This window comes from Paracoccidioides brasiliensis (assembly GCF_000150735.1).
Source record: "Paracoccidioides brasiliensis Pb18 unplaced genomic scaffold supercont2.3, whole genome shotgun sequence".
In the NCBI taxonomy this organism is placed as follows: domain Eukaryota; kingdom Fungi; phylum Ascomycota; class Eurotiomycetes; order Onygenales; family Ajellomycetaceae; genus Paracoccidioides; species Paracoccidioides brasiliensis.
The window spans coordinates 512,588-536,221 of record NW_011371360.1 but is presented as its reverse complement, the minus strand read 5'-3'; the positions used below and the strand labels follow the sequence as shown (position 1 = coordinate 536,221).

Genomic DNA, 23,634 nt, shown 5'->3' with positions numbered 1-23,634 from the left:
CGAACCCAATGCAATATGTGAAAGATAAAGATGGGTCACTATTTGAACCATTACCATTCTACATCTCTGCACGATCCCTGGGCTCTCTCACCTAATTAAAAAAGACATGGGAGGGAAATGGACTACAAGAAGCTGGATTACCGAACCATTTTTCTATCCATGAAACAATTGTATATTTTCTCCTGGAACATAGGCTAGAAGGAAATATCGGAATCACAACAAGAAAAAGGTATTGTAAAATAAATACGAGATATTTATTGCGTAAAAGGATAGAGAAAATGGCCGAGCTCACCCTTTTTTGTAATAATATTAAAAACAAATTATAATTCTTTCGCCCATCATCTTCCTTCTTTTTCCTAGACACTTTTTATTTAATCTTTATAGGAGCATATCTTGTAGATACCGTTCCCCCTATAAATAATACACACCAAACACCTAGATGAACCAACCCTTTCTTCTAGTCACCCTAATCCTCTTCATCCTCCACATCCTCCACCCTTCTCAACCATGCGGCCTTGGCATCCACCGCCGCCTTCCGCACATCCCGCTTTGGATCATCCAGGGCGAACCTCAATGTGCGTAACACGGCACTCTTCAATGGAAGCAGGGGTGATGGTTTGGAAGTAGCAGTTTTCTCTGTTGGCGAGGCTGGGTTAGTAGTACCAGGCGTCTGGGCGAGAAGCAGGAGGCACTGGAGTGATTGTGCACGGATATGTGGGGTGTTAGGTGTTGGAGCAGTACTGGTATTTGTTGTCGCTGCAGTAGTAGCAGCATTAGTAGCTGAAGTCGTTAGAGTTGATGATGCTGCAGCGCTACTGTACGTGGCCGTCTTCAGCAGCCGTTTCACTAAGTCATCAACGTAGCCCACTTCCGCGATTGTGCGAACTCCGTTATCGCGGATTATTACCGCAAGTGTTTCTAGCGTGCCAGCCTTTATGGGCTGGGATTCTGCATCAGTCAGATCCAGGCTTTGGAGGAGGAGCGGGAGGAGTGTGGGAAGCTCTGGCATTACGAGAGATGGGGGTATTGTGGAGAGTATGCCAGATAGGGCTGTAAGGTAGGCTTGTTTTGTGTGGGGCGCGATTTTGGCCGCCGTCGATCCGCTGGCAGAGGAGGCAGCGGTGTTGAGGTCTCGAACCTTTTGGGCAATTAGTGGAACAAGAGTGGAGAAAACACGCTGTTTGCATAGGAGACGGATTGTAGCGCCGTTTGCGTGGGAGAGAACGTCATCAGTGCTCAGAAGGAGTGCGAAACACCGCGCCACTGTTCTGCTCGTTTGAGCATTCGGGGAGGTGAGGAGGGCCAAGAGAGAAGTGAGAATTTCGGTGGTTGACGGTGCAAGGCGGAGGATCAGGGCCTTGAATAGCCAGAAGATTGTACGAATTTTTGGTGGCATAAGGGTTTCCTTGGTCGGGGAAGTGGCTGCGGATTCGATCAGGGATGAAAGGATTGAGGACGCCGTTGATAATTGCGCTGTTGGCAGGAATTTATTAACCAGGAGTGAGAGATGGCGGGCTAGTGCTAGATGGGTTGCGAGGTTTTCCTCAACAATAGCATGGCGAACCAGTTCCTGTAAAAGGGAGGTCATGTCCGGGGTAGTATATGGGAGCTTTGAATCCCTGGGGAGGCCGGCAAGGAGATACGTTGAGAGGATCATCGTTTGTTGTTGGAGTTTGGTCGAGGTGTGTGAAAATGGGATCGGAACAAAACCGTCTTGTGCTGCAAAGAGACAGTATACGTTCTCACAAACTTCATCCTGCTTTTCGCGCGGAAGGCACCGGACAATGAGGTTGCATAGCCGTCCCAGAACATTAAGAACAGTCGAGTCCTGTATTGTGGTAGTGTTACTTTCCATAGTTCCTGTCGCTACCCTTCGACACAACTTGACCAATATATTATCATAATAATAGTTGATGTGGGGGTCATTTTCCAGCCCCTTTCGATCCATTGCGTAAAGTATCGTCAAGAGGATGGCGCGTGGGTATGCAGAAGTGCTTGTATTTCCCGGCTGAAGTAGAATTTCCAGCTTTCTCAAAAGGCGGCGGACGAGAATCTCAAATATATCCTTCTCTATACTGATTTGGGCTAGACTTTCAAGAGTCATAAGATATACGGGGTCAGCGTCTTTGTCGGAGTCTGGGAGTGTAGCTACGAAAGCAGGAAAGGCGATATCCATGATGAGTTGTGGCTTGTGTTTCGAAATTTCGGCCAGAGCGTGTATTGCCTCCTTTCTCAATTCCACTCTTATGGCTGTTTCAGTGAGCAGAATTTCATCAAGATACTGTACGAAAAGGCCAATTTCGCTGTCTTGCAAGAAACCCCGAAGCGAAGACAGACGAAGCAAACCCCGCAAAGAGGTAAGACGGAATGAAATCTCATCCTTTGCTGAGCCCATTAGCGCCTGGCTGAAAATTTCAATTAATAGCTCCTGGAATGGGGTGAGGGGATTCCCTGGCGCAGGATCTGATCCAGGGGTTGTCCATGTTCCAAAAATATCAACAGCAGAATCAAGTAGAACAACGAAAGCCTCAAGGAGCGCCCTTTGCTTAGCGATCCCTTCGGCATCTCGATAAATATTGATCAGTGGTTCGACAACAGCCTGGATAATTAAATTAAATGATGAGGACGAAGCAGATGAAAGCGATCTTAAGATCTGACGTGCTGGTTGGGCTTGTTTCTGCTGTGGCTCGCGTAATTGTTCATTACACTCCCTCGTAATTAGTTTCAAATATCCGGCGAGGGGTGAAGTTGAAGCGTTCGTCCCAGAAGTTGATAATCGCTTAGCTACGCACTGAAGTACACGCAATGACTCGTCTGCAAGGACTTCCTCCTGTGCATTAAGGATCTCAAATTTCAAAGAATCCCATATACTTATTGAGTAGCGCGACAGCGTGTCTGGATCATATGAAGATATACATGCGTAGAGAGCGTTCAGAGCGTCTTTCTATTCAGCTGTCAGAGAACGTCAATTTTTAAATCACGAAAGGGGGCCCATATACTTTCACATTGAATGATGTAGAGTCTAATTTGTCCAGTAATGAAGGAAATGCATGAGGAGCAAACAAATCAGTCGACGAGATGCAGTCTTGCAAACGACTCTTCAGATCTTGCGCGGTTATGCCGTATGGATCATTTGGCGGAGGTTTGAATGTGATAGGAAAATAATTATACACCGAATCAAAAAGGGACTTCACAAAGTTAAATTAGCACAATCTGAAGTTCGACTTCCTTGGGGTTGTGTGTGTGTACATTTAGATGGACTTACCTGAACATGGTTGGATATGTCCCATTCCACCATGAGAACTTTAAGAATGGAGAAAATAACCATGAGATTCCTTGGATCTCTCTCCCCGCTCACAAGGTCAACAATTCCAACCAGTGACTCATCACCCATGTCTCGTAGCGCTATACATATATATATATAGAGTAAGCGTCTATCCCAAAAGCTCGACTACAGGGTAGGTGCCCGACCTCGTCGATGGTTTGACATCAAGCCATTCAGCAGTTGAAAAAGCTGAAATCTTTGCGACTGAGAGCGAGTCTGTAGATCCGAGAAATGCTGGAAAATCCTTGAGGTATGTCAGAACTCCTTTAGTCGAAATACTTATTTTGGCGGTTCAGTTGTGAACGAGCTTCTTGGAGAAAGCTGTTATATGTATCAGGAGGGGTGTATGTATGGGTCGTCCACTGACGCACTCACGATCGCATAACTCCCTCAGTCATATCTTTATTAAAACGCTCAAGGCTCTGGAGCCTATCCAGGCCCGCAATTGAACCTCCATCCTCGATTCGATCACAGTAGAATTCAGTTAAGACCTGTACCTGTTGGCGCGAGAGGAATTTTAATGGGAGGGCTTTGATGACAGCGGTGAGGTAGGAGATTGCCTTGCCCCGAATAGCAGGGTTTTCGTCATTGATATATTCCCCTAGGGATTGAACCACGTCAATCAAGGTAGTCTGCTTGTTTTCAAGCTCTGCAAATGTAGGCTGTCAGTACTCCGCACTCCACATTACAGGTCAAAAATTATATGTTGTATAGTTGTAACGTACTCTGGGCAGTGGCCTCGGCAATCTGGAAAGCTTCCCCCCTGTTATTCTCAACCACCAGCAAGAAATCTTGCAAACCGGACATCTTGCTGGTAAGAACCTATATTTCCAAATGCGAGGCCACCGTGGTGAAATTGAACAGTTACGAATGATGGTCGTTCGTGTTTGCGATTTTCGATCTGGTTATGCCCGCCGTTATCGATAACAGTCACGTGCGGCTGCTTTTTTCATCATCCACAAAAAATTTATAACGACAAAATAGAAGGAAAAATAGCAAAGTGCTATCATACAAGGACGATGAGATTTGGTAGCGTCTAGGAGACAGAAAGGAAAAGTGTCAAAAATAAAAATAAAAATAAGTAGTAAATAAAAGTAACTAAAAGTTATAATTGATTAGCATGTCTTGGTTTCGATCCAAGGTCCTCCGGGTTATGAGCCCGGCGCGCTTCCGCTGCGCCAACATGCTTACTTGGTATTATTAAGAATGTAGCAAAGCATATATATAGCTGACAAAAGTGTTTTAACCCGTTTTGTACTAGATTCACCGACCCCTGTGTCTCAACGCTCTATCGGTTTCGCCGAGGATTTCTGTACATTATGAAGATTCTTGCCGAGTGTGATCCACTACGGCCTAAATGATTTGGGTTATCGACTCAACAGCAGCATAAATCGAAAAAAAAACCCAACATGCATGGATAGTTACCATCATAAGACCGAAATCACCTGGTTAAAATGATGATCACGTGACAGTAAGCTCTAACTTGAACGGCGGCTTTTAAACTTCCAAGATTGATCGCTTGATGATATCATCCCCTTTCACCACCTGCGCCGGTTATGTAGAAATAATACATCCCGCCTAAGAGTCTGCAGACGCCATACAAAAGCTACTCATCATGAAGTCCCTACTCCTCAAATACCTCATCCTTCTCTCCGTCGCCTTGAGCGTATCCGCTCTCCACATCCTCCCCGAATCCCTCAAGTCGCGACTTGTCTTCCGCCGCCGTCTACTCTCCCAAAACATCCATATCTCCAGTAACAGCATTGAGCCGGATCCAGGCTCATTCCCACCATCAGTCTTGCAACAAACGCCAATAATGGGGAACAGTCCGAGCAAAGAACAGGACACAGAGGAGCAAGGGCTCCTTTACATCTCTGACATCCTCGCCAAGTCTCGCGAGGTCAACATATTCTCCTCTCTCACGCGGGATATCGAGTCCGTATCGACCCGGCTAAGTAACGGGACGAGTAACAGCATCGTACTGGCTCCTCTGAATTCAGCGATTAAGGCACTACCCCGCAAACCATGGGAGGATCCGTCGGATTATAAACACTTCGGAGAAAAAGAAGCATATGCAGGGAAGCAAGGGGAGGGGAGGGCGGCGAGGAACCTGCGGCGTTTTGTTGAAGCGCATATTGTGCCGGAGAGCCCGTGGCGGGCTAATAAGCAGGTGAAGACGGTGGGAGGCGGTAGTATCTATTGGAAGCAGGAAGATGATGGGAAGATTTATGTGAGTTTTCTCCATTTTTTTCCTTCTTATTTCTCACTTTTTGTTTTATATCTTGAGACAGTTCAGTTTTTATTTTTATTTTTATTCTTTGGGCTAATGGCTACATAGATTTATCCTAGCAAAATCGAGGTTAAAAAGATTATGACCCAGGCGTCTAATGGAGAAGTCTGGATTCTTAAAGGGGTTGTCAACTACATTTGATGCGGGAGGATATTATAATGTGATGAAATGAATGGTGCTGCTTGCATCGTTGTCACTACGATCGTTATGATGCGTATTTTACCTGTCTTTCTATATGGATATCCGAGTCAGAGTTCCCGAACTCACTCACTTTTTGGGGATTTGAATGGGTTTTGCAAGCGATGAGGCATTATTAAATGGGGTTGCATATTCGTAAACACAAATAGAAATTTCTAAGGTCCTTGTTTCAATTTATTTATGTATCTCATGCAAGAAATACTGTGCATGTTTCTAACCCAAATACTAACAGAACAGGCACACCATACCGTTTCTCTAAGCTTCATAGGAATTTAATATAATACATCATCGGATCATCATATTCTACCCAACTCTCTGCAGCAGCCTCTCTTCAATCCCGTCCAGAATGCAATAATGCTCCATGACTTCCAAATTCTCTGCCTCGGCCAGGAACATCTTATCGGGGTCTTGGCCAGGCCCAAAAGGATTCGCAGTCGCACTGGGGTTCATCTGGGACATCTGTTGGGTCATATGGTTGGCAGCTAATGGGTTGGATTTATGTGAGTTAGAGACAGTCCACTTGCTAACAGGTCCGACTATTTGAAAGATAAGACGAAAATAAAAGTGGAAATAACTCACAGTTATCGCTGCCCAAGATAAATCCAAAAACAGGCTGCAAACCAAACAAGTTCAAGAAATACCACGACAGACTTGAGACCCATCTCACGTCCAGATCCTGGGTCATGACTCCGGATTGCAGCATCGACTTGAACCGAATGGTCAATGGGAATGGCAGTTTCACTATGGCATTGTCAATGATTGTCTTCCCCTCTTCCGTATCACTCGGAATATAGATAGGGCAGAGTTAAGGGGATCGGAAGGCCGAACATACAAATAACAAACCCAGAAAAGAAAGCATTAATCCACCCCATGATCAGCGTCTGTGGAATCATCATAGCCATATTCCCCTTCATCATGCCCATTATCGCATCCATGCCAGCAGGATCCGTCATGGGGTTCACAGGTCCCGCCCCTCTCGCATCCGGATCCTTTAAAAATGCGCCCTCCTTGTAGGCTGTGATAAGAAAATTCTTGCGAGCTGCGAGAGCTGACGGGGTAAGAACAGCAGAGGCATTGTTTCGTAGGTTCATGCCGCGGAGGAGCGACAGACGTTCTCGGGACTCTGCGAGAGTCGCGGGCGGTTTGGGCGGAGTCGCAAGGAAGACGGTTGCATAGTGGCGCAGGATTCCGGTCAATATCTGACAAAGTAGGACTTATTATTAGACGCATGATTTCTATAAAGGAGTCTCTGTTTGGAATCGTGAGCTTTTGGGCATTCTGTACCATGACCACAGTAATGGGAATGAGGATCCAGTAGCTATTGAGTTGAGATCATATTAGCTTCTGGGACCACAATGAGGGGACGTAGGGGTTACATACAACAGAGCTGGATCCCGAAGGATAGTCTGTTCCACCCCCTGAACCGCCATTGTAAAATCCAATGAAGTTGGATATACTCGAAGTATATCAAAAACGACTGGATATGAAGGTGATATACTCCATATGTCGTCGCGAGACGTGGAGGTTGCTTGTGGATTAGCGTCATCCCGTGATGGGCGACATCTCTCGCTGCTTTAGTCATCCAATCTCCTGCTCAGGACAGCTCGCTGCAACCTCAACATTCAAACAGCCAGCTCTATGTAATCTTTATCGAAGTTATTTACAAGGACATAAAAATAACCATTCTTCACGGAAAGTTCCACATACCTCTTGGACATGATCAGTGTTTTAACATGACTCTATAAATTCCTCTTCACCTTCTCCAATCCAACTATTGTAGACTAAAGCACACCGCCCTTCCAACCAATGTCCTCCTCCTCAAAGGTCCCCGTTTACTCAGTGTCTGGTATGCGCTTCCACCCTGTGAAGCCTTCAACTTCAATCCAAAACCCTATCTTTCCACATCAATGCGCAAAGTGAATACCACAAAATAACACCCAATCTCATTGTCACAGAGCTCAAAAATGCCACCGACGACGCTATAACCCCCTACCTAACCGGCCTCCCAAAACCGCACCGCTTCGCCGCAGACCACTTCAAATCCAACGTGCGCCTAATCCTAGGCTATGTCGCCGTAACCATATCCGGAACCACATTTTACTTCGACCGTCAACTGGGCTGGAAAATATCGCATCTGTGGATAACGGCCGCCGTCGTGGTGTATTTCTTTCTCAATATCGCGTTTACGATCTGGATATGGCTAGTGGAGGCTGGGCAGGTGTTTGAGGGGAGTAAGGAAGATGGGGAGTCGGTAGGTTCCCCATTATCATCATCATTATTATTTGTTTCTTCATGCCTCGCTGCGCTGCATTTGCTCAAGATGTTGTACGGTTGGAGGATAATGAGCTAATTAAATACATCCAACAGCTCCAAATCCGCTCATCGACCAAAAAGCATTCGCCTCTGTACACGCTCCATATTAAGCATACGTTGAAGAACGGTGCGGTTCTTCAAAATGCATCTGTGTCCGCACCCTTCTCGAAATGGTTCTCTGCTGATGGCACGTTTCATCCCGAACCTTTTAAACAATGGTTTACGAGTGAGGTTAAGGCTTTAAAAGGGGTGGACTCGACCAGTGGAGCTAAAGTCAAGGCGGGGAAAAAGTAGAGTTGTGAGTTTGGTCTGATTGATTTTTATGTTGAAAATCTATGCAGGGGAAAGGGGAACGTATGGAGAGTTGATTTTTTTTTTTTGTGCGTGTGTTGAGTCACCCATACCCATGAACTATTGTGCTGCATATGGATGATGAGAGAGGCGATATCATAGGTATTTAATATAATGGCAATGACACGTTCCAACATTGCCAAAGTTACGAAGACATTTTTCGCGTTGGTCTAAGGCACCAGTAGACTTGTCTTCAGGTCCGCGGTATTGCCCAAAACCGGTCCTTTTTTCTTGACGATAGTCAGGGGACACGATGATCTTTGACATCCTAAATATATGTGAAATCTCGGTTTCTTCATATTTTGGAGAATGTCTATACCTAGTAAAAGTAAATGTAACCATAAGCCCCTCAAACCTTTACCCGGCTTCATGTGTCTAAGAATGAAAAGGTCCAATTTAGAATACACTGCCCACTACAATTGCAAAAATGACATCAGGGATACCGTGAGACTATTCGATCTTATTTCGTTTCATTCATTTTCACTTTACTCTTTCTCCCTTTTACCAATATGCAATTCCCCGACCCTTTTCTTCCCCGTTTGTCCAGTCAAGTTTTCCCCCTATCGCCGGACACCTGCCGACGAAAAAAAAAATTATATAGATATGTAAATACACAACAAGTTGGCAAAAGATAAACCCCTTTCCCTTATACTGCTTGCGTGACAACGCCCTCCAGCGTGCCGGGCTTTTCGATGGCGTCTGCGGGGTGAACTTGGTTGTGACTCCGGTTCTGGACGATCCTCTGTTGAAAGTTGACCAGTCAGCATAGGATAAAGGGGAATAACTCAATGCGAGGTCACTAGGAGTAACGGGCTTTTAACCAGGTAAATACGATGCAGAGTACTTACCAGCAGATTTCTCAATAGCACAACAATTGTAACCTTGCCAATGGCCGGAACATATATGGATGCTTTCTCCTTCACCTCCGGTCCGAAATTCTGCAGGAGAAACCCTCCTCGTTAGTATATCTCCATACAAAAAAGAGAGAATCATCCCCGCGGGCCCCCCAACCTCTGCCCCGTAACACATACCTTCTCACTCGAGAAATTAATGCACACCGCCCCCTGCCTCAACAGCTTTGTATCAAACTTAAACTGGTCCCCCGGCACACCACTAATAACCACATCGCAATGCGGAACCGCATCCTCCAACCCCCACCCCTCCATCTCCATAACCTCATGATGCCTCTTCCTAATCCCCTCCCCGCGCGTAAACTGCTGCACACCGGCGATATCCACACTATACACACAGGCCCCATCATTCGCCAAAAGCGCCGCCAGCGGCCTCCCCACCACCTCCGACCGATTCACCACGCACACCGTATGTCCAAACAGCCTATTCCCATACGGCAATATCGTATTGTATATCTGCAGGTACTCAAGTATCTTAATGACCGCTAGCGGCGTGCAGGGTAATATCGACTTCTGCTCGTTGCGCGGCGGGTCCAGGAAGCGAATGTTCTGGTACATGTTGAAGATGTAGCGGTGGCTGAGACCCTCGACGTCCTTGGAGATGTCGACGATTTGCTGCAGGTATTGGTCCTGGCGGTTGTTGAAGATGGGGTAGTAGACGATTATGCCGTCGATGTCTTGGTCGGCATTTGCGGCGAGGATGGCGTCTTCGATGTCGTCGCGCGTGACGGTGCGGAGGGTGTAGCGGAAGTTACTGTTACCAGTTTGATATAGCGGTTAACGGAAGATTTTGTAAAAAGGCACTTTGAGGATCAATTGAGCCTTTGAAGCGGATTTCCCATAGCTCAATGAGTAGCTGAGTGGGGGTGACTAGCACCCAGACGCGCGCACTCCCAGATATGCGCAAATGCATAACTACAAAAGGAAAAGAAGAAGAAGAAGAAGAAGAAAAACAACACAAACTGCAAACTCCAAAGTGAAAAAGAAGGCCCTCACTTTTCTATACACGTCTTCTCCGTCCAATCCGCATACATCTTCGCAGCCGGGTCCGAATTGGCCAAAAACCCCACGAGGTGCGGCGCCCTACTCAGCGTCTGGCGTCCCTCGTTTACCTCCGACAGCAGACCGCGTGCAACAGTTGCCGCCAGCACAACTTTGCACGAAGCCGGAACTGGTGGATCTGATGCCATGGTATGGTCGGCTGCTGTTGTGTGAATGTATATAGAAAGGGTGAGGTGTGTGCGAAACGGAGGAATTGGGGTTTAGGTAGAGATATAAGCTGTTGAATCTATTCGTCTTTTTTCTTTCTTTCTTTTTTTTTTTTTCCCTTGGTTCTGGCGCGGTTCAAGGTTTGGCGGGCGGGCTTATCGATACCAGGGTTGGAGGGGTTGAGGAATCATCGTTGGCGACTGGAAATAATGATACAAGTTCAATTGAGAGAATATATAAAGAATTCAAAATAAAATAGACATTGCTTTACTGAAAAGAGGCCGTGACAAGTATCTATCAATATATATAGGTTTGAGCAACCATTCAGAACGGTTGTTGTCAACTAACTCTCTGGTAGAGTTGAGCTACCAGGAAGGTAAACGGTAGAAGATACACACACACACACACACACACACATCTCCCTCTAAACCCCTCCGGTCTAACACCACACCAAGTCAGGAATCACAAACAACAGACACGTCCAATAGTGCCTCCTGGTTGATTTTATAGAGGGCTATATGTGAACCAATCATCCCTCCCAATCCCAATCTGATAACGCCATGATTCCCACCACCCGCGCAGACGGGAAGTACGGTGCATCTAAGGAACCTATCAACCCTTCTCAGCAGCCAAATAATTAATGGAGCATATTCGGATACCTCTGCATCGCATCTACAGACGCTGCATGGGCAGAAGTTTCACACATTCCTGGCACACAGATAGATATACTTGTATATTTAAACCCCTCTCTTTCATCTATTCTAGCCTCTTCTGGCAATCGAAAGCCATACTACACGGAGTGGACAAGAACAACTAGACACACACGGAGTAAAGGTACATTGGACAGTTAATGAGGAACGGCGAGGAGAGCATAAAGAGGGTGTGGAGATAAAGGGACAGCTTAAAGATGATTGAACACAGGACAAACGGAAAAGCAGTGGTGAAGTTGAACTAAATGGAATAAGAAAACAGAAGGAAAATGTTTATCAACTATTATGAGAGTTCTACTTTGGGACACGATGATAATCATTTGTTTTTCACCCATTGGATGCTTCCTTTTCCGTCGTAACTGAGAGAGAAAAAATGGAATAGGAAAAGAAAATTAAAACTTGGTTTCAAAATTGTACACGGGAGCTATTTCTTGTCTATACATAGTACTTGTGGCAGGGTGAGCTAAACGGAAAAGAAAAAAAAAGCAAGGAAGATAAAAAGAGAAAGCACTGTTTTTTTGTGACGTGTGTTGGGTTGGGAGGGAGGGATTTGACGAAAGGGGGGAGGGAGTAAGGGTGTGAAAACGAAGAGCAAAAAATAAAATAAAATAAAAATTAAAAGAAAAAGAAAAGATCATGTTGAATTTTCCTTCACCTCACACAACAAAACACACGTTCACTTCCAAAAAGTCTTTTTACTCTTTCCCCGCCCGCTTCTTCACTTTCCCCCTTTCAACATTGCAATTCGTTCGACGCGCCTACGCCAACTTATGCAGAGAAGCTTTTATTAAACGCAACAATAACATCCTTCAACTGCGCCTCGAGGTCCTTGCTCAACTGTCCTTCCTTCTCAATCTTCTCCAGAACCTCGGGCTCATTGGACTTCAGATGGGCCAGGAAATCGCTCTCCCACTGCAAGATCTTCGCGACAGGGATCGAGTCCAGATGGCCATTGACACCGGCATAGATGAGCGGCACCATCTCATTGACAGCCATGGGCTGGTACTGCTTCTGCTTCAGCAGCTCAGTCAGACGCTCACCGCGGTTAAGAGTTTGCTTGGTGGACGCGTCAAGGTCGGAACCAAACTGGGCGAAGGCGGCGACTTCACGGTATTGGGCCAAGAAGAGCTTGAGGGAACCGGCGACTTGCTTCATGGCCTTGAGCTGGGCGGCGGAACCGACGCGGGACACGGAGAGACCGACGTTAATGGCGGGGCGGATACCTTTGTAGAACAATTCGGCTTCCAAGAAGATTTGGCCGTCTGTGATGGAGATGACGTTGGTGGGGATATAGGCGGAAACGTCACCACCTTGGGTCTCGATAACGGGGAGGGCAGTGAGGGAGCCGCCCTTGTGCTTGTCGTTCAGTTTCGCGGCGCGCTCGAGCAGACGGGAGTGGAGGTAGAAAACGCTAGGGATATCCACGTTAGATAACTATTGGACAGACATAGGAGAAAATAGAGCGGGGTTCATGACTCGTAACATACTCGCCGGGATAAGCCTCACGACCGGGGGGACGACGGAGCAGCAGGGACATTTGACGGTAGGCAACGGCTTGCTTGGAAAGATCGTCATAGATGATGAGAGCGTGGCGTCCATTATCACGGAACCACTCACCCATGGCACAACCAGTGAAGGGAGCAATGTATTGAAGAGGAGCTGCCTCAGAGGCAGTAGCGGCAACGATGATAGAATACTTCATCGCATCGTTCTCTTCAAGAGTCTTGACGAGCTGAGCGACGGTGGAACGCTTCTGTCCCACAGCAACGTAAACACAGTACAGCTTCTTGGTCTCATCACCAGTGTCATTCCATCTCTTCTGGTTAAGCATGGCATCGAGGGCGACGGCAGTCTTCCCGGTCTGACGGTCACCAATGATCAACTCACGCTGGCCACGTCCAATGGGGACCATAGAATCGACAGACTTGAGACCAGTCTGTACAGGCTGGTTGACGGAGCGGCGAGGCAGAATGCCAGGAGCCTTGAGCTGGGCACGTCGCTTCTCGGTGGTCTTGATTGGTCCCTTTCCGTCAATGGGGTTACCCAGAGCGTCAACGACACGGCCAAGAAGTTCGGGGCCAACAGGGACATCAACCTGAGTAGTGGAGAGTTAGATATGTAGAACACCCAGTCTGATGACCAAAAGAATTATTTCTGGTAATGGTATTTTTCTTTTCTTTTCTTTTCTTTTCTTTAATATAATGAACACGTACAATCTCGCCAGTTCGCTTGACAGTCTCGCCTTCTTTGACGAGACGATCGGAACCGAAAAGCACAACACCGACTTGGCCGGCTTCCAAGTTCATGCACATGCCCTTGACGCCAGAGGAAAACCTAGAAAAATATGTAAGTACGATGAATAGATCGGAAGTCTAACGAAAGAGAACATACTCGACGAGTTCCTCAGCCTGGACATTGGTCATGCCATGGACACGAGCGATACCATCACTTTTACCCAGCTAGTTAGTATTTGATAGTATTTTTGTACATTGGTCTACCTGAAGTCGCAATTGACGATAGCAATGGTAGTTTTAATTGTCGATTTTTTGTTTTTTTGTTTTTTTTTTGTTTTTTTTTTTTTTGTTTTTGCTTTCTTTTGATAATTTGTTTTGGGTGGGAGGGAAAATGGCGGGCATACCCAACGGAAAGGACACGACCAGTCTCGGCAAGGCCGGCTTCTTCTTGGACACCACGAATTCTCTGCTCAAGAATGGAGGAGACTTCGGTAGGGGCAGCCTTTGCTTCAGCAGCGTATGTTCTGGCTTGTTTTGAAGCGACTGCGAGAGGTCCCGGGGTGGCACCTCGAACCTGTGTTTTGAGAGGGGGAAAAATGTGTTAGCAGGGTCCGTAAACAACGCCCAACCACAACGCGGTTCGAGGGGGTGCGATTGGATCAAGGGAATTGGGGTTAAAGATGCCATGGACACGATCTTCAGAGGCGGAATTGATGGAAGCGATGGAAGATGATGAATTTGGGGGTGGAATGGATGGGGGTAGGACAAATGGAAAGGGGAATGGGGGGAGGCATACACCAGCGATCCGGCCTGAGGCGCAGACGGCAGTGACGGAGCGGCTGGACTGCCGCAGGGCGTTTCTGAACATTGTGAGCGGGGTTCAGAGAGAGGCGAGATGGAATTGGATGGGGGAGGGGAGAGCAATTGGGGGTTGCAGAAATGCGGTTGAGGTTGAGAGGGAGAATTGTGGAGGTGGGAAAAGACAGAAGCTTTGAGTTTGAGGTTCCAGCGAGGATGGACGAAAAGGGAATAGGCCAAGAACCAGGGCTTGCCGAGAGAAAATTCCTGGTTCCGGCGCAGGGCGAGAGGGAGGGATCGTTGGATGAGGATGTGTGATGTTATACGAGGGGTGTTTCAATGGGAAACGGGAAAGATCTTTTGCTTTGTCCACTTTGACTTTATCTTTATATATTTACATCGTCTATGTGGGTGTATATCCATTTGTGTATGTGTTTCCTGTTCCTGAAGTTGCCGGCGTTTGATGACTCAGCAACCGACTCGCACCAGAAAGATATCAAGTTATGTAGAAAGCAAAAAGAAAACAGAGGATAGAATTGACGATAGAATGGCTCTGCAATTCAAAAAAGCACCAAATGACATCATCGTCTGGTCTTGGGACATATATATATCAATAACATCGTCATGAAACATAAACCCGATGCAACCAGTGTAACTATAGAAAATAATGCTATGGGAGGGGTGTACGGAAAGGAGACAACAATCTCGTCGGGTGCTGCGATTCAGGGAAAATCATGTTCCTGAAAAATGAAGAAAGGAAACTGAAAATAACATCTTCAGCGTGTGCTGCGGCCCATTCCAATCTCCCAATAAGCCGGCATCGTGACCGCCATCCATGCCGGGCAATTCATCCTCCCCTAAAACCGATTGGTATATATAATATAATATACAGAAGACAGTAGTAATCTCCCATAAAGATAAATCGTCCAGCCATCAACATACCTCGATACCAAACCAAATCGAACCCCATCTCTGGCCCACCTTCCAAAAAGTCAATCCTTGCTACCTCTTCCCCCCCCTCCCATCCTTCAGCTTCGCAATCTCCTTCGACACCGCTTCATCAATCCTCGCCTTCAGCTGCGGCCGATACCCAAGCCGAAACAACACCTCCAACCACACAAAGAACGGCGCAAGGAAAAAAGCCTGCACCAGATTATCCAGCAATGCCGGCGCTCTCCCCTCGAACACTCCGTGGCCTATGAACTGCAGGATCCACAGCACCCCCTGAATGCCCAGGCACCAGTAGGTAGCTGTCATGCCGTAGGTGGATGTGAGGTAGTTGGCGAAGACGGCGGCGGAGACGAGGAGCGGGGCCAGCATGCTGCCTGCTACGGGCTCCATGAGGATGTAAAGGACGGTGTAGAGGAGGCCGGATATTGTGCCGAGGTTTGAAGGGAGGTTGGGGAGTGAGAGGGAGGCTGCGAGGGGGATTTGGGGGCCTATGTTTGTTGCCTGGTTGTTGTTTTGCGGGGTTGGGGGTTAGAATTGGGTCTTGTTTATCTTTCAATTTGTGCATCTGTCTGACGCGACAGGAGGGTGGGGCGCGGGGGGGAAATACCAGTTGGAACATGCAGAGCATTATCACCGGGACACAGACGATGTGGATTGCAAGGTTCACCTAGGAAATGGAGATGGGTTAGATTGGGGTTATGGGACTTTGTTGGGTTTTGTTGTCTGGGATATCTTCTTACAGGGTTATGGTGGTAGGCGCCATACTGTTTTGCAACAAACGGTCAGTTCATTTGTGATAGACATCTAGGCAAGGCTATGGATGGATACATCCACTTACAAACGTGAACTGCTTTTCCAGATTGAGCATCATGGCTGGGATATATCGAGATCGCTCTGCACACGCGGCTATTATTTACAGCATCCGGGGTTCTCCGTAGAGGTGTGAATAGGGATGGAGTGGCAATAGAAGAGGAGCATATATTGGTATCGGTGTCCGGAGTATTTATTTCATGTGGTGTGGTGTTGTGTTAGGCGTCATCTAAATATATGCCTTCTCGGGGTAGTTCAACTTGGCTATTAGATACCCAGATGTTTTAACAGGAACGAGGAAAATCGGCGCCGCACTGTGGGTTTCATGTGATCAGACAACAAACACACCCCCAAAGGATAATTTAATAGTGATCGATCCTCTGCGTAGAGTACGAGAATTTACGCAGCACAACAAGATAATAACAATTCAAGTACCTGTCATACTAACTGTGCCTATGCCATAGTTATCTTTCTTCTGAAGTATGTCCGTAAATCCCCATAAAATCAAGAATTCCAGTTTAACTAGAGGGATTAGAGAGAAGATAAATTTATCTCGAGGGCTTCCATCAGCCCATTTGCCTGGGGCATTTTTGGTCTTTTGACACAACAATACGGAATAGATGGGGCTCGCTCCGTCAGGGGAGAACAAGCTTACTAATTGCAAGGTGAGCAGTGTGGGACATGATATGGGATCCAGATATGGCTACGTATTAGCAACTTCGACAACTTGAAACCCTCTGATGCTCCATTTGTTTTGACCTAGTTGTAATCTGCAGCGATTGGTGGGGAGACTGATACCTCACGTGACCCAACCTCCACGACACGTGATCTATCGCGTTTGGTTCCGCGTTCTCAAGTTCTTCTCCAACTCGTCTTGTATGATTCTATTATTCTATCTACTACCTCAAGGCCAGGGGTAACAATAGCAATCTCAGTTCTCTTCTCTGCGGCTCCGCATGTAAATCGCATCCGAACCCCTCCAATTGCTCAGTCAACTAGATGCAAATGATCGGATCTCTGGTCTCGCAAACCCTTTAACGTTCTGCCACTACTCAGCAGCTTCCCTCAAATCTCTCTGTTGTATAAAGAAGGGCAACATCAAGAACAGCTGACCAAGAGAGACGCACCGGGGGAGCTCATCTACGGATATCGTTCCTTTCCAGCCTCTCTCTCCAAGCACACCTGGACAGCGAAACAGTACAAAAAGTGGAGGAACATAGCCTTTCTGTCATGATATGTTAACATCGAGCACACGTCGGGCTTTGTTTGCGCAAGCCCTTCGTCGGGGCGTTCCGATAGATTCCTGTGTATCTACATTTTTAGCATCGGCTACCATTCATCTGGACTGGAGGATCAAAGAAGCGTCTCCCCCGGCTTAACCACCCGGAGCCCCCTCGTCGATTCCCTCGAGCACAGGGCCACTGGAACGGAACAACCGAAATACAGAAGAGACGGAACAGCGCAGGAGCCATTTGGAGAGACAAAAAGCAACAATCGGAGAACCAGCTCAACAATACAGCCAATAGAATCCATCCTATCCTCATCCGCAACCGCCCCCCACAATGTTCTTCATCCACTTCCTTGAACACGTCCTAACCCTGCACCCCACCTTCTTCGGCTCGCACGTCAAGGAATACCTAACGCAGAAACTCCTCGATGACGTCGAGGGCGTGTGCACGGGCGACTACTACATCGTCTGCGTGATGGATACATACGACATTTCGGAGGGGAGGGTGATACCCGGCAGCGGCCTGGCGGAGTATACAATTATGTATCGCGCTATTGTGTGGAAGCCTTTCAAGGGGGAGACGGTGGGTTTTACCTTTTACCTTTTTTACCTTTTATTATAATGCATGCGCCTAACACGGCTGTGGTTATATGCAGGTGGATGCGGTGGTAACGTCGGTTAAGAATCAGGGGATATTTGCGGAAGTTGGTCCATTGACGGTCTTCGTGTCAAAACATGTAGGTTTTTTTTTTTTTTTTTTTTTTTTTTTTTGTTTGTTTGTTTGTTTGTTTATTGATTCTGGAGTTTCCGGAAGTTCACAATGTCTAGGAGATGCGCGTGAAGTATGTTTGCTGACTTTTCTTCTGCGAAATGCGCATAGTTGATCCCGCCGGAAATCAAATGGGACCCCGACGCGACTCCGCCGCAGTATACGGATAATGGAGAACAGGTCATTGAGAAAGGGACCAACCTGCGCATCAAGCTTATTGGGTTGCGAAATGACGTGCGAAATATGTTTGCTATTGGAAGTATCAAGGAAGACTATCTAGGGTGTGTTTGCTATCTCCTCTACAATTGGGAATTGAGATTGGGGTGCTTTCCACAATGACCTCCAACGACTGACTGTTCTGCTTATCATATAGGACCTTGTAAAACGATCTTTTTTACCATTTTTTTTTTTTTTTTTTTTCTTTTCCCTTCTTCTTGGCGGATATAGATACACGGGAGGGGCAAGGAAAAGGGTTAGATTTATACTACCCCCCCCCCTATTGTAACAGATAATGTTTTTTTCTATAAAAACAATCGGTATGGGGTGTCTTTTAAAGGTGTTTTCTCCTGAAAAAATCCCGCCCCCCCCCGCGGAGTGGGCGGCCCCCAAAACCCGGGGGGGGGGGGGTTTTTTTTTTTTTTTTTTTTTTTTTTTTTTTTGGGCCCAAGCGGGTATAATTCCAAAGGGGGGTAGGGGGGTTTAAAGGGTTTTAAAAAAGTTCCTTTGGGGGGGGGGGGGGGGGGGGGGGGGAGGATGGAAGGGATGTAAAAATACAAAACTAATCCATTAGAGGTGAAGGTCCACTGGTCCTCTGCCCGGTGCTATCGCATATGTTGCTGTACTGTACAAATGGAATCATTTCATCTGAAATCGGTTGATTGGAAAAAAGGGGTTTGAATGATTGCATCCTGTGTATGTGGTGGAAACAGCAATGATGTAGACAAGCATGACAATGCAATGTGTGTTGTGGCGGGAGTTGAGTTTGCTTTGAGAGAGGTGTGAGGAGAAGTTGCTTGCTTTTCGATTAAATACATTCATTGTTTGTTGTTCCCCTATATATCATTTGCGCCTCTGGTGGTTAAGAGCGTTGCCATGGTGTGTGATTTATAACTGGTTAGAAAACCCTGATCTTTTATCTTTTTATTTTAAATTTTTTTTTTCCCCCCCACTGAAGTAAGGATTCGGTTTCAAAAGAACTGATTTCGTATGTGTATGCAATGTCCTGGAAGCACTGTACTCCGTACTCCGTGGAGCAGAGCAATCTTCCCCGCACTTGATCTCGATGTGATGATCCACCTCCCCGGAACTCTGAATTATCATCCTTCACTTGAGGTTGAAACACGGATGTAGATTTGTTGAAGGAGAAGGATTTTACTGTTTATTGATGAATAGAGTATGCTTTAAAATTCTTCTCAGATATGATTTTCTTGTAGTTATATTCCTTTTCATCGTAATAGCATGGATGGACTTCCATCTGAAGTCACAATTATCAACCATCCCAAAAGGTCCCCAGGCATTTCCCCCGGCCCTTATTTTTAGCCTTTCCAGAAAAGGACTAGAACATCACAGCGAGCCACAGAATGCTTACTGTACCCGGATGAAACGGTGGCGCCCTTGCTGATTGGGTTAGCGAAAGGCGGATCTTACTGCATGCTGCGAAGTCTCAGTCCGGACAGGGCAAAAGATACCCAAAAGGATACCAAAAGATACCAACTTGGGTAAGTTTCTGAAACATCCCACGGGGTAAATTGGAACGACAAAGAGGATGATGCAAGGGCTGGGCAGGCCGTAAGTTACAGGTACAAGGATGGAGCGTGTGTATCGTGGGAACCGCGGATGATTCATGCGGTCATCTTGGGGTGGCGGAAGTACAGGTACAAGAGATTGAACAACAAACCTTCCAAGAAAGAAGCCGCCCGCCCGGCCTGGGCCTGCCGCGCTTTATTATTATTATTATTATTATTATTATTATTATTATTATTATTATTATTATTATTATTATTAATTATCGTCTGTTGTCTTTGTTTATTGCTCTTGTGTGCCCTTTGTGATCCAACAACGACTCCCGCTTCTCAGATGACTCAACATCCTCCATACGGAAGAAAGAGTGCAAGAAAGAGTACAGGCGGATCCAAAGCCTATCTATCTCAGTTCTATCGCTTCGCTGCCGCCGATTGATAGAGACATAGTTATGTGTAAATTGTCTGTTCGCTGGAACAACCGTTTCATATTCCCCCATAACAGCAACAGCAACAACAACAACAACAACAACAACAACACTACAACTACCACCATGATCCCTGCTTGGATGATGCCCCACGCGGCAAAATAAAAGTACCAGACGCGACCAAAAACACTCCCTAATATCCGATATTATTTTCTTCTTACATATCTCTCTCTCTCTCTCTTTCTACATCTGCCACTTACCATCTACCATCCTCCACCTGTCATCCTTCATCATCCTCCATCTGGCCCGTCCAATCTGCCTTCCATCCTGTCATGTCGCTCAAACAAGTCTACGAGCGGTTTCTAGCCGAACCCACTGCAGCGTCTCTCTCTGCAGATGCTGCTCTGAACTATATCACAACCACAACCACCTTCTCGACCCCAGAACCCATCATCAAGCATCTACAAACCCAGTCCCGCTCCCTGAAGAAGAAGTCAGAGAAGATCGTCAATGTCGTCGAGGGTCCCCGCTCTATATGTCTGGACGTTGAGACGTCCCTGGAGTTTCTAACTGGGGGGGGCGCCTATCTGCCGTCGTTGGATGACAATTTCCTTGTTGATCGCGTGGTTACGCTACCGATAGTGAGTTAACTATGGTTTACCCTCCATGCTCCAACCATTTGGATGTTTGACACCATTTTTATTTTATATTTTCATTTCCCATTAGAATGAAGGGGGAAGGGCTATGCTTTTATACTGACGATAGTTTAAAAATCTACCCTAGATTCATATCGTCCACTTCGATAACAGCGACAGAATCACTCAAATTCGATTGTACTGGGACCAAGGATCGCTTCTCAAGCAGATTGATGTGATTGGCGCCTCCAGTCGCAATTGGCCAATACGCGATTCCGCTGAACAGCTGCGTCTTGTCAACTCCTCCGTCTCCGCTGCGGGGAACAGTCCCTCCTCAATGTCGTCGTCAGCCTCCCAGGGTGGCAGGCCGTCTACTGCTGCGTCAAATAATGCATCAATCGCATCAATTACCTCCCCAAGCAAGCGGTTTACAAAGGATCCGCACGCATCACTGTCGCTCTTCGAGCCCCATTCAGACCCATCCGAAGATAGACCTGTATCAGTGTCTTCTCGCGGGTCTGCCAAACCTGCTCCTCGCGATTACAGTGATTTATTCGTCAGTGATGATGCAGATTTCACACCTACAAAACCACCCCAGCTATCTAGGAAGGATGGCGCTGCTATTGCTCCTAAGTCAGGTGCTGATACCAACTATCAGGCGTCTCGTGTGTTTGCGGATGAAGATAGGCAACAGGGAGAGCAGGACAATAATACCAATGCCAACAACAACAATTATTGCCGGACGCCATCAGCGAAAACTAACTCGAAGAAATTCAACCACTTCGAATTCGGAGAGACACCACACCCTGGATCGACAGTGAAGTCGAAACCACCCAACCATTTCGAATTCGGCGTCGCAGAGCCACCCATCAGCACCAAGCCGCAGCAGAAACGAGAGAAGAACCACTTCGAATTCGGCGAGGCAGATCCAGACAGCGTACATAACACCATCCCCATCCGTCCGCGCTCAAACAAACATAATTCCAAATGGGACTTCGAGGACTTTGTTACTCCCGTGAAACCCAAGCAGAAAGTCCAGAGCCAGAACGTGCGCCACTTCGGATGGAGTGATAATGAGGCTGATGGGGATACAAATGTGGCCGTGAGGCCGTTTAAGCCGCCACAGCCGCGCCGGGATGCGGAGACACATTTTGAGCTGCGCGATGAGGGGACGCCCGTTGCGCCGGGCCAGAAGAGGGCGGATGTCCCCACGAAAGGACCAGGGGTAGCGCATAATAAAGGGTTGGGGCTTTACGAGAATAATCTGTATGATGACTCTGGAACGCCCGTTAGTGAGGAGAGACAGCGGCATCGGCAGGAATACAAGATGCCTACGAAGGGACCTGGGGTGGCGCATAATAAGGGGCTGGGACTTTATGAAAATAATTTGTACGATGAATTTGGAACGCCTATTAAAGGGGACGGGGAGAAGGCTGGGGCTGTCAAGGCGAAGGCGCCATTGGGGGTTATCCCGAATGGGGGTGGGGTGAATCGGAAGAAGGACTTTGACAGTCATTGGGTTATGAGGGATGATGAGGTGGAGGGGGATGGGGACGGGGATGCGAGGCCGGGCGTTGGTGAGAATGGGAAGAGGACAGATGAGAATCGGGGTAGTGGGGCTGGGGGCATTGATCGGAAGAAGCCTGGGAGGATGATGGAGGCTAGTTGGAATTCGTTTGAGGAGCAGGAGGGGGAGGGGGAGGGGGAGGCTGTGAAGCGGCGGATGCAGGAGCAGAAGAGGGTTGGTCGGGTTCAGAGCCAGAGCCAAAGACAGAATCAGAGGCATTGGGGGTTTGGGGATGAGGGGGATATGTGAAGGTGTTTGTTGTAATTTTTCTTTGGATATAGTTTTTTCTCGTTATGTTTTGTATTGCTTCCGTTCCATTGTGTCCTTTTTACTTTAGTATTTTTCTCTTCTTTTTGTATGTTCTACTACATTTTCTTCATTTCATCATCTTCTTCTTCCTTTCCCGGATTTGTTTTATACTTTTCCGTTTTCTTTCCCCCCTTTTGACTCACGGCCGTCTTTGCCCCTTTTCTACTTTCCCACACAGCCCCTTTTTTAGACCCCATTGCAAGCATCAATGGGTGTCATGAATACGCATCATGGATAATATCCTTAGGATGGACCGACCCACAGGCTGCATGAATATATGGACGGATATGTCTGTGGTTACGAAATTCTACTTCTCCCTGTTTTTCTTGTGGGGTCGAAACAACATACATACCTAATTAGGTCTTAGTTAACCTCATCTTTCCTCTTCTTATCTTCTTTTGCTGTGACCTGTCATTCAATCCAGAAATGTGCTACGGGCACTCAGCAACTACGGAAAGTTCTTGTGTCGGTGCGCAGCAACCCAACCGCTGCTTCAGAGCGCATGGGCAAGTAGCAGCAGTTTCCATGGATTAATTCAAATTTTCTCCCCCAGCCTTGAATCCAAAGTGAAAACGAAAAGAGAAGAAAAGAAAGAAACATGGCCGCCTGATGGACCCGAGAATGGCTAGTTAGTTGTTAATAGTTTAACTACAAGCAGTTACCAGTTACGGAGGATTTGGATTTTATTTTCTGTTCCCCCCACCTCCCAAGTCCCCGCCGTCCGTTGCATGTTGCTTTTTCTTTCAATTCTTGTCGGTTTCTTTAACCGTTAATCAGGTCCGGAGGAATTCATTCGACAGGAGACTCACGGCCCTCTGGATTCCTGATTAATTGCGTTAACTAGTTAACTAGTTAAGAG

At 46.9% G+C, this 23,634-nt stretch overlaps 9 protein-coding genes and 1 non-coding gene across 10 annotated transcripts; 4 read left to right on the top strand and 6 right to left on the bottom strand.

Moving 5' to 3' along the window:
- Window positions 1-466: 466 nt before the first annotated feature.
- Window positions 467-4,132, bottom strand: PADG_02566 (uncharacterized protein; the record flags this gene model as incomplete). Its single annotated transcript, XM_010760210.1, has 6 exons — window positions 467-2,944; window positions 3,000-3,188; window positions 3,266-3,405; window positions 3,472-3,569; window positions 3,701-3,974; window positions 4,051-4,132. The coding sequence occupies 6 exons, from the start codon at window positions 4,130-4,132 to the stop codon at window positions 467-469; spliced, it is 3,261 nt and encodes a 1,086-aa protein (XP_010758512.1).
- A 309-nt stretch (window positions 4,133-4,441) lies between these two features.
- Window positions 4,442-4,513, bottom strand: PADG_11447. The gene has a single exon. It is a non-coding gene; the product is annotated as a tRNA-Met (tRNA).
- A 427-nt stretch (window positions 4,514-4,940) lies between these two features.
- PADG_02565 (uncharacterized protein) lies at window positions 4,941-5,756 on the top strand (the record flags this gene model as incomplete). Its single annotated transcript, XM_010760209.1, has 2 exons — window positions 4,941-5,555; window positions 5,664-5,756. 2 exons carry the CDS (start codon window positions 4,941-4,943, stop codon window positions 5,754-5,756), a joined length of 708 nt encoding a protein of 235 aa, XP_010758511.1.
- Window positions 5,757-6,116: 360 nt separating this feature from the next.
- On the bottom strand, window positions 6,117-7,243 carry PADG_02564 (uncharacterized protein; the record flags this gene model as incomplete). The annotated part of the gene is made up of 5 exons (XM_010759736.1): window positions 6,117-6,295; window positions 6,393-6,554; window positions 6,646-7,012; window positions 7,098-7,131; window positions 7,194-7,243. 5 exons carry the CDS (start codon window positions 7,241-7,243, stop codon window positions 6,117-6,119), a joined length of 792 nt encoding a protein of 263 aa, XP_010758038.1.
- A 376-nt stretch (window positions 7,244-7,619) lies between these two features.
- On the top strand, window positions 7,620-8,420 carry PADG_02563 (uncharacterized protein; the record flags this gene model as incomplete). Its single annotated transcript, XM_010760208.1, has 3 exons — window positions 7,620-7,659; window positions 7,769-8,064; window positions 8,181-8,420. The coding sequence occupies 3 exons, from the start codon at window positions 7,620-7,622 to the stop codon at window positions 8,418-8,420; spliced, it is 576 nt and encodes a 191-aa protein (XP_010758510.1).
- A 703-nt stretch (window positions 8,421-9,123) lies between these two features.
- PADG_02562 (methylenetetrahydrofolate dehydrogenase (NAD(+))) lies at window positions 9,124-10,578 on the bottom strand (the record flags this gene model as incomplete). Its single annotated transcript, XM_010760207.1, has 4 exons — window positions 9,124-9,219; window positions 9,326-9,415; window positions 9,509-10,142; window positions 10,385-10,578. 4 exons carry the CDS (start codon window positions 10,576-10,578, stop codon window positions 9,124-9,126), a joined length of 1,014 nt encoding a protein of 337 aa, XP_010758509.1.
- A 1,497-nt stretch (window positions 10,579-12,075) lies between these two features.
- On the bottom strand, window positions 12,076-14,409 carry PADG_02561 (ATP synthase subunit alpha, mitochondrial; the record flags this gene model as incomplete). Its single annotated transcript, XM_010760206.1, has 6 exons — window positions 12,076-12,718; window positions 12,795-13,402; window positions 13,521-13,641; window positions 13,699-13,755; window positions 13,946-14,115; window positions 14,338-14,409. 6 exons carry the CDS (start codon window positions 14,407-14,409, stop codon window positions 12,076-12,078), a joined length of 1,671 nt encoding a protein of 556 aa, XP_010758508.1.
- A 932-nt stretch (window positions 14,410-15,341) lies between these two features.
- PADG_02560 (uncharacterized protein) lies at window positions 15,342-16,161 on the bottom strand (the record flags this gene model as incomplete). The annotated part of the gene is made up of 4 exons (XM_010760205.1): window positions 15,342-15,791; window positions 15,898-15,957; window positions 16,031-16,054; window positions 16,129-16,161. 4 exons carry the CDS (start codon window positions 16,159-16,161, stop codon window positions 15,342-15,344), a joined length of 567 nt encoding a protein of 188 aa, XP_010758507.1.
- A 1,501-nt stretch (window positions 16,162-17,662) lies between these two features.
- On the top strand, window positions 17,663-18,436 carry PADG_02558 (DNA-directed RNA polymerase II subunit RPB7; the record flags this gene model as incomplete). The annotated part of the gene is made up of 3 exons (XM_010759735.1): window positions 17,663-17,911; window positions 17,985-18,065; window positions 18,209-18,436. The coding sequence occupies 3 exons, from the start codon at window positions 17,663-17,665 to the stop codon at window positions 18,434-18,436; spliced, it is 558 nt and encodes a 185-aa protein (XP_010758037.1).
- A 2,160-nt stretch (window positions 18,437-20,596) lies between these two features.
- On the top strand, window positions 20,597-22,715 carry PADG_02557 (uncharacterized protein; the record flags this gene model as incomplete). The annotated part of the gene is made up of 2 exons (XM_010759734.1): window positions 20,597-20,905; window positions 21,048-22,715. The coding sequence occupies 2 exons, from the start codon at window positions 20,597-20,599 to the stop codon at window positions 22,713-22,715; spliced, it is 1,977 nt and encodes a 658-aa protein (XP_010758036.1).
- Between the last annotated feature and the right edge of the window lie 919 nt (window positions 22,716-23,634).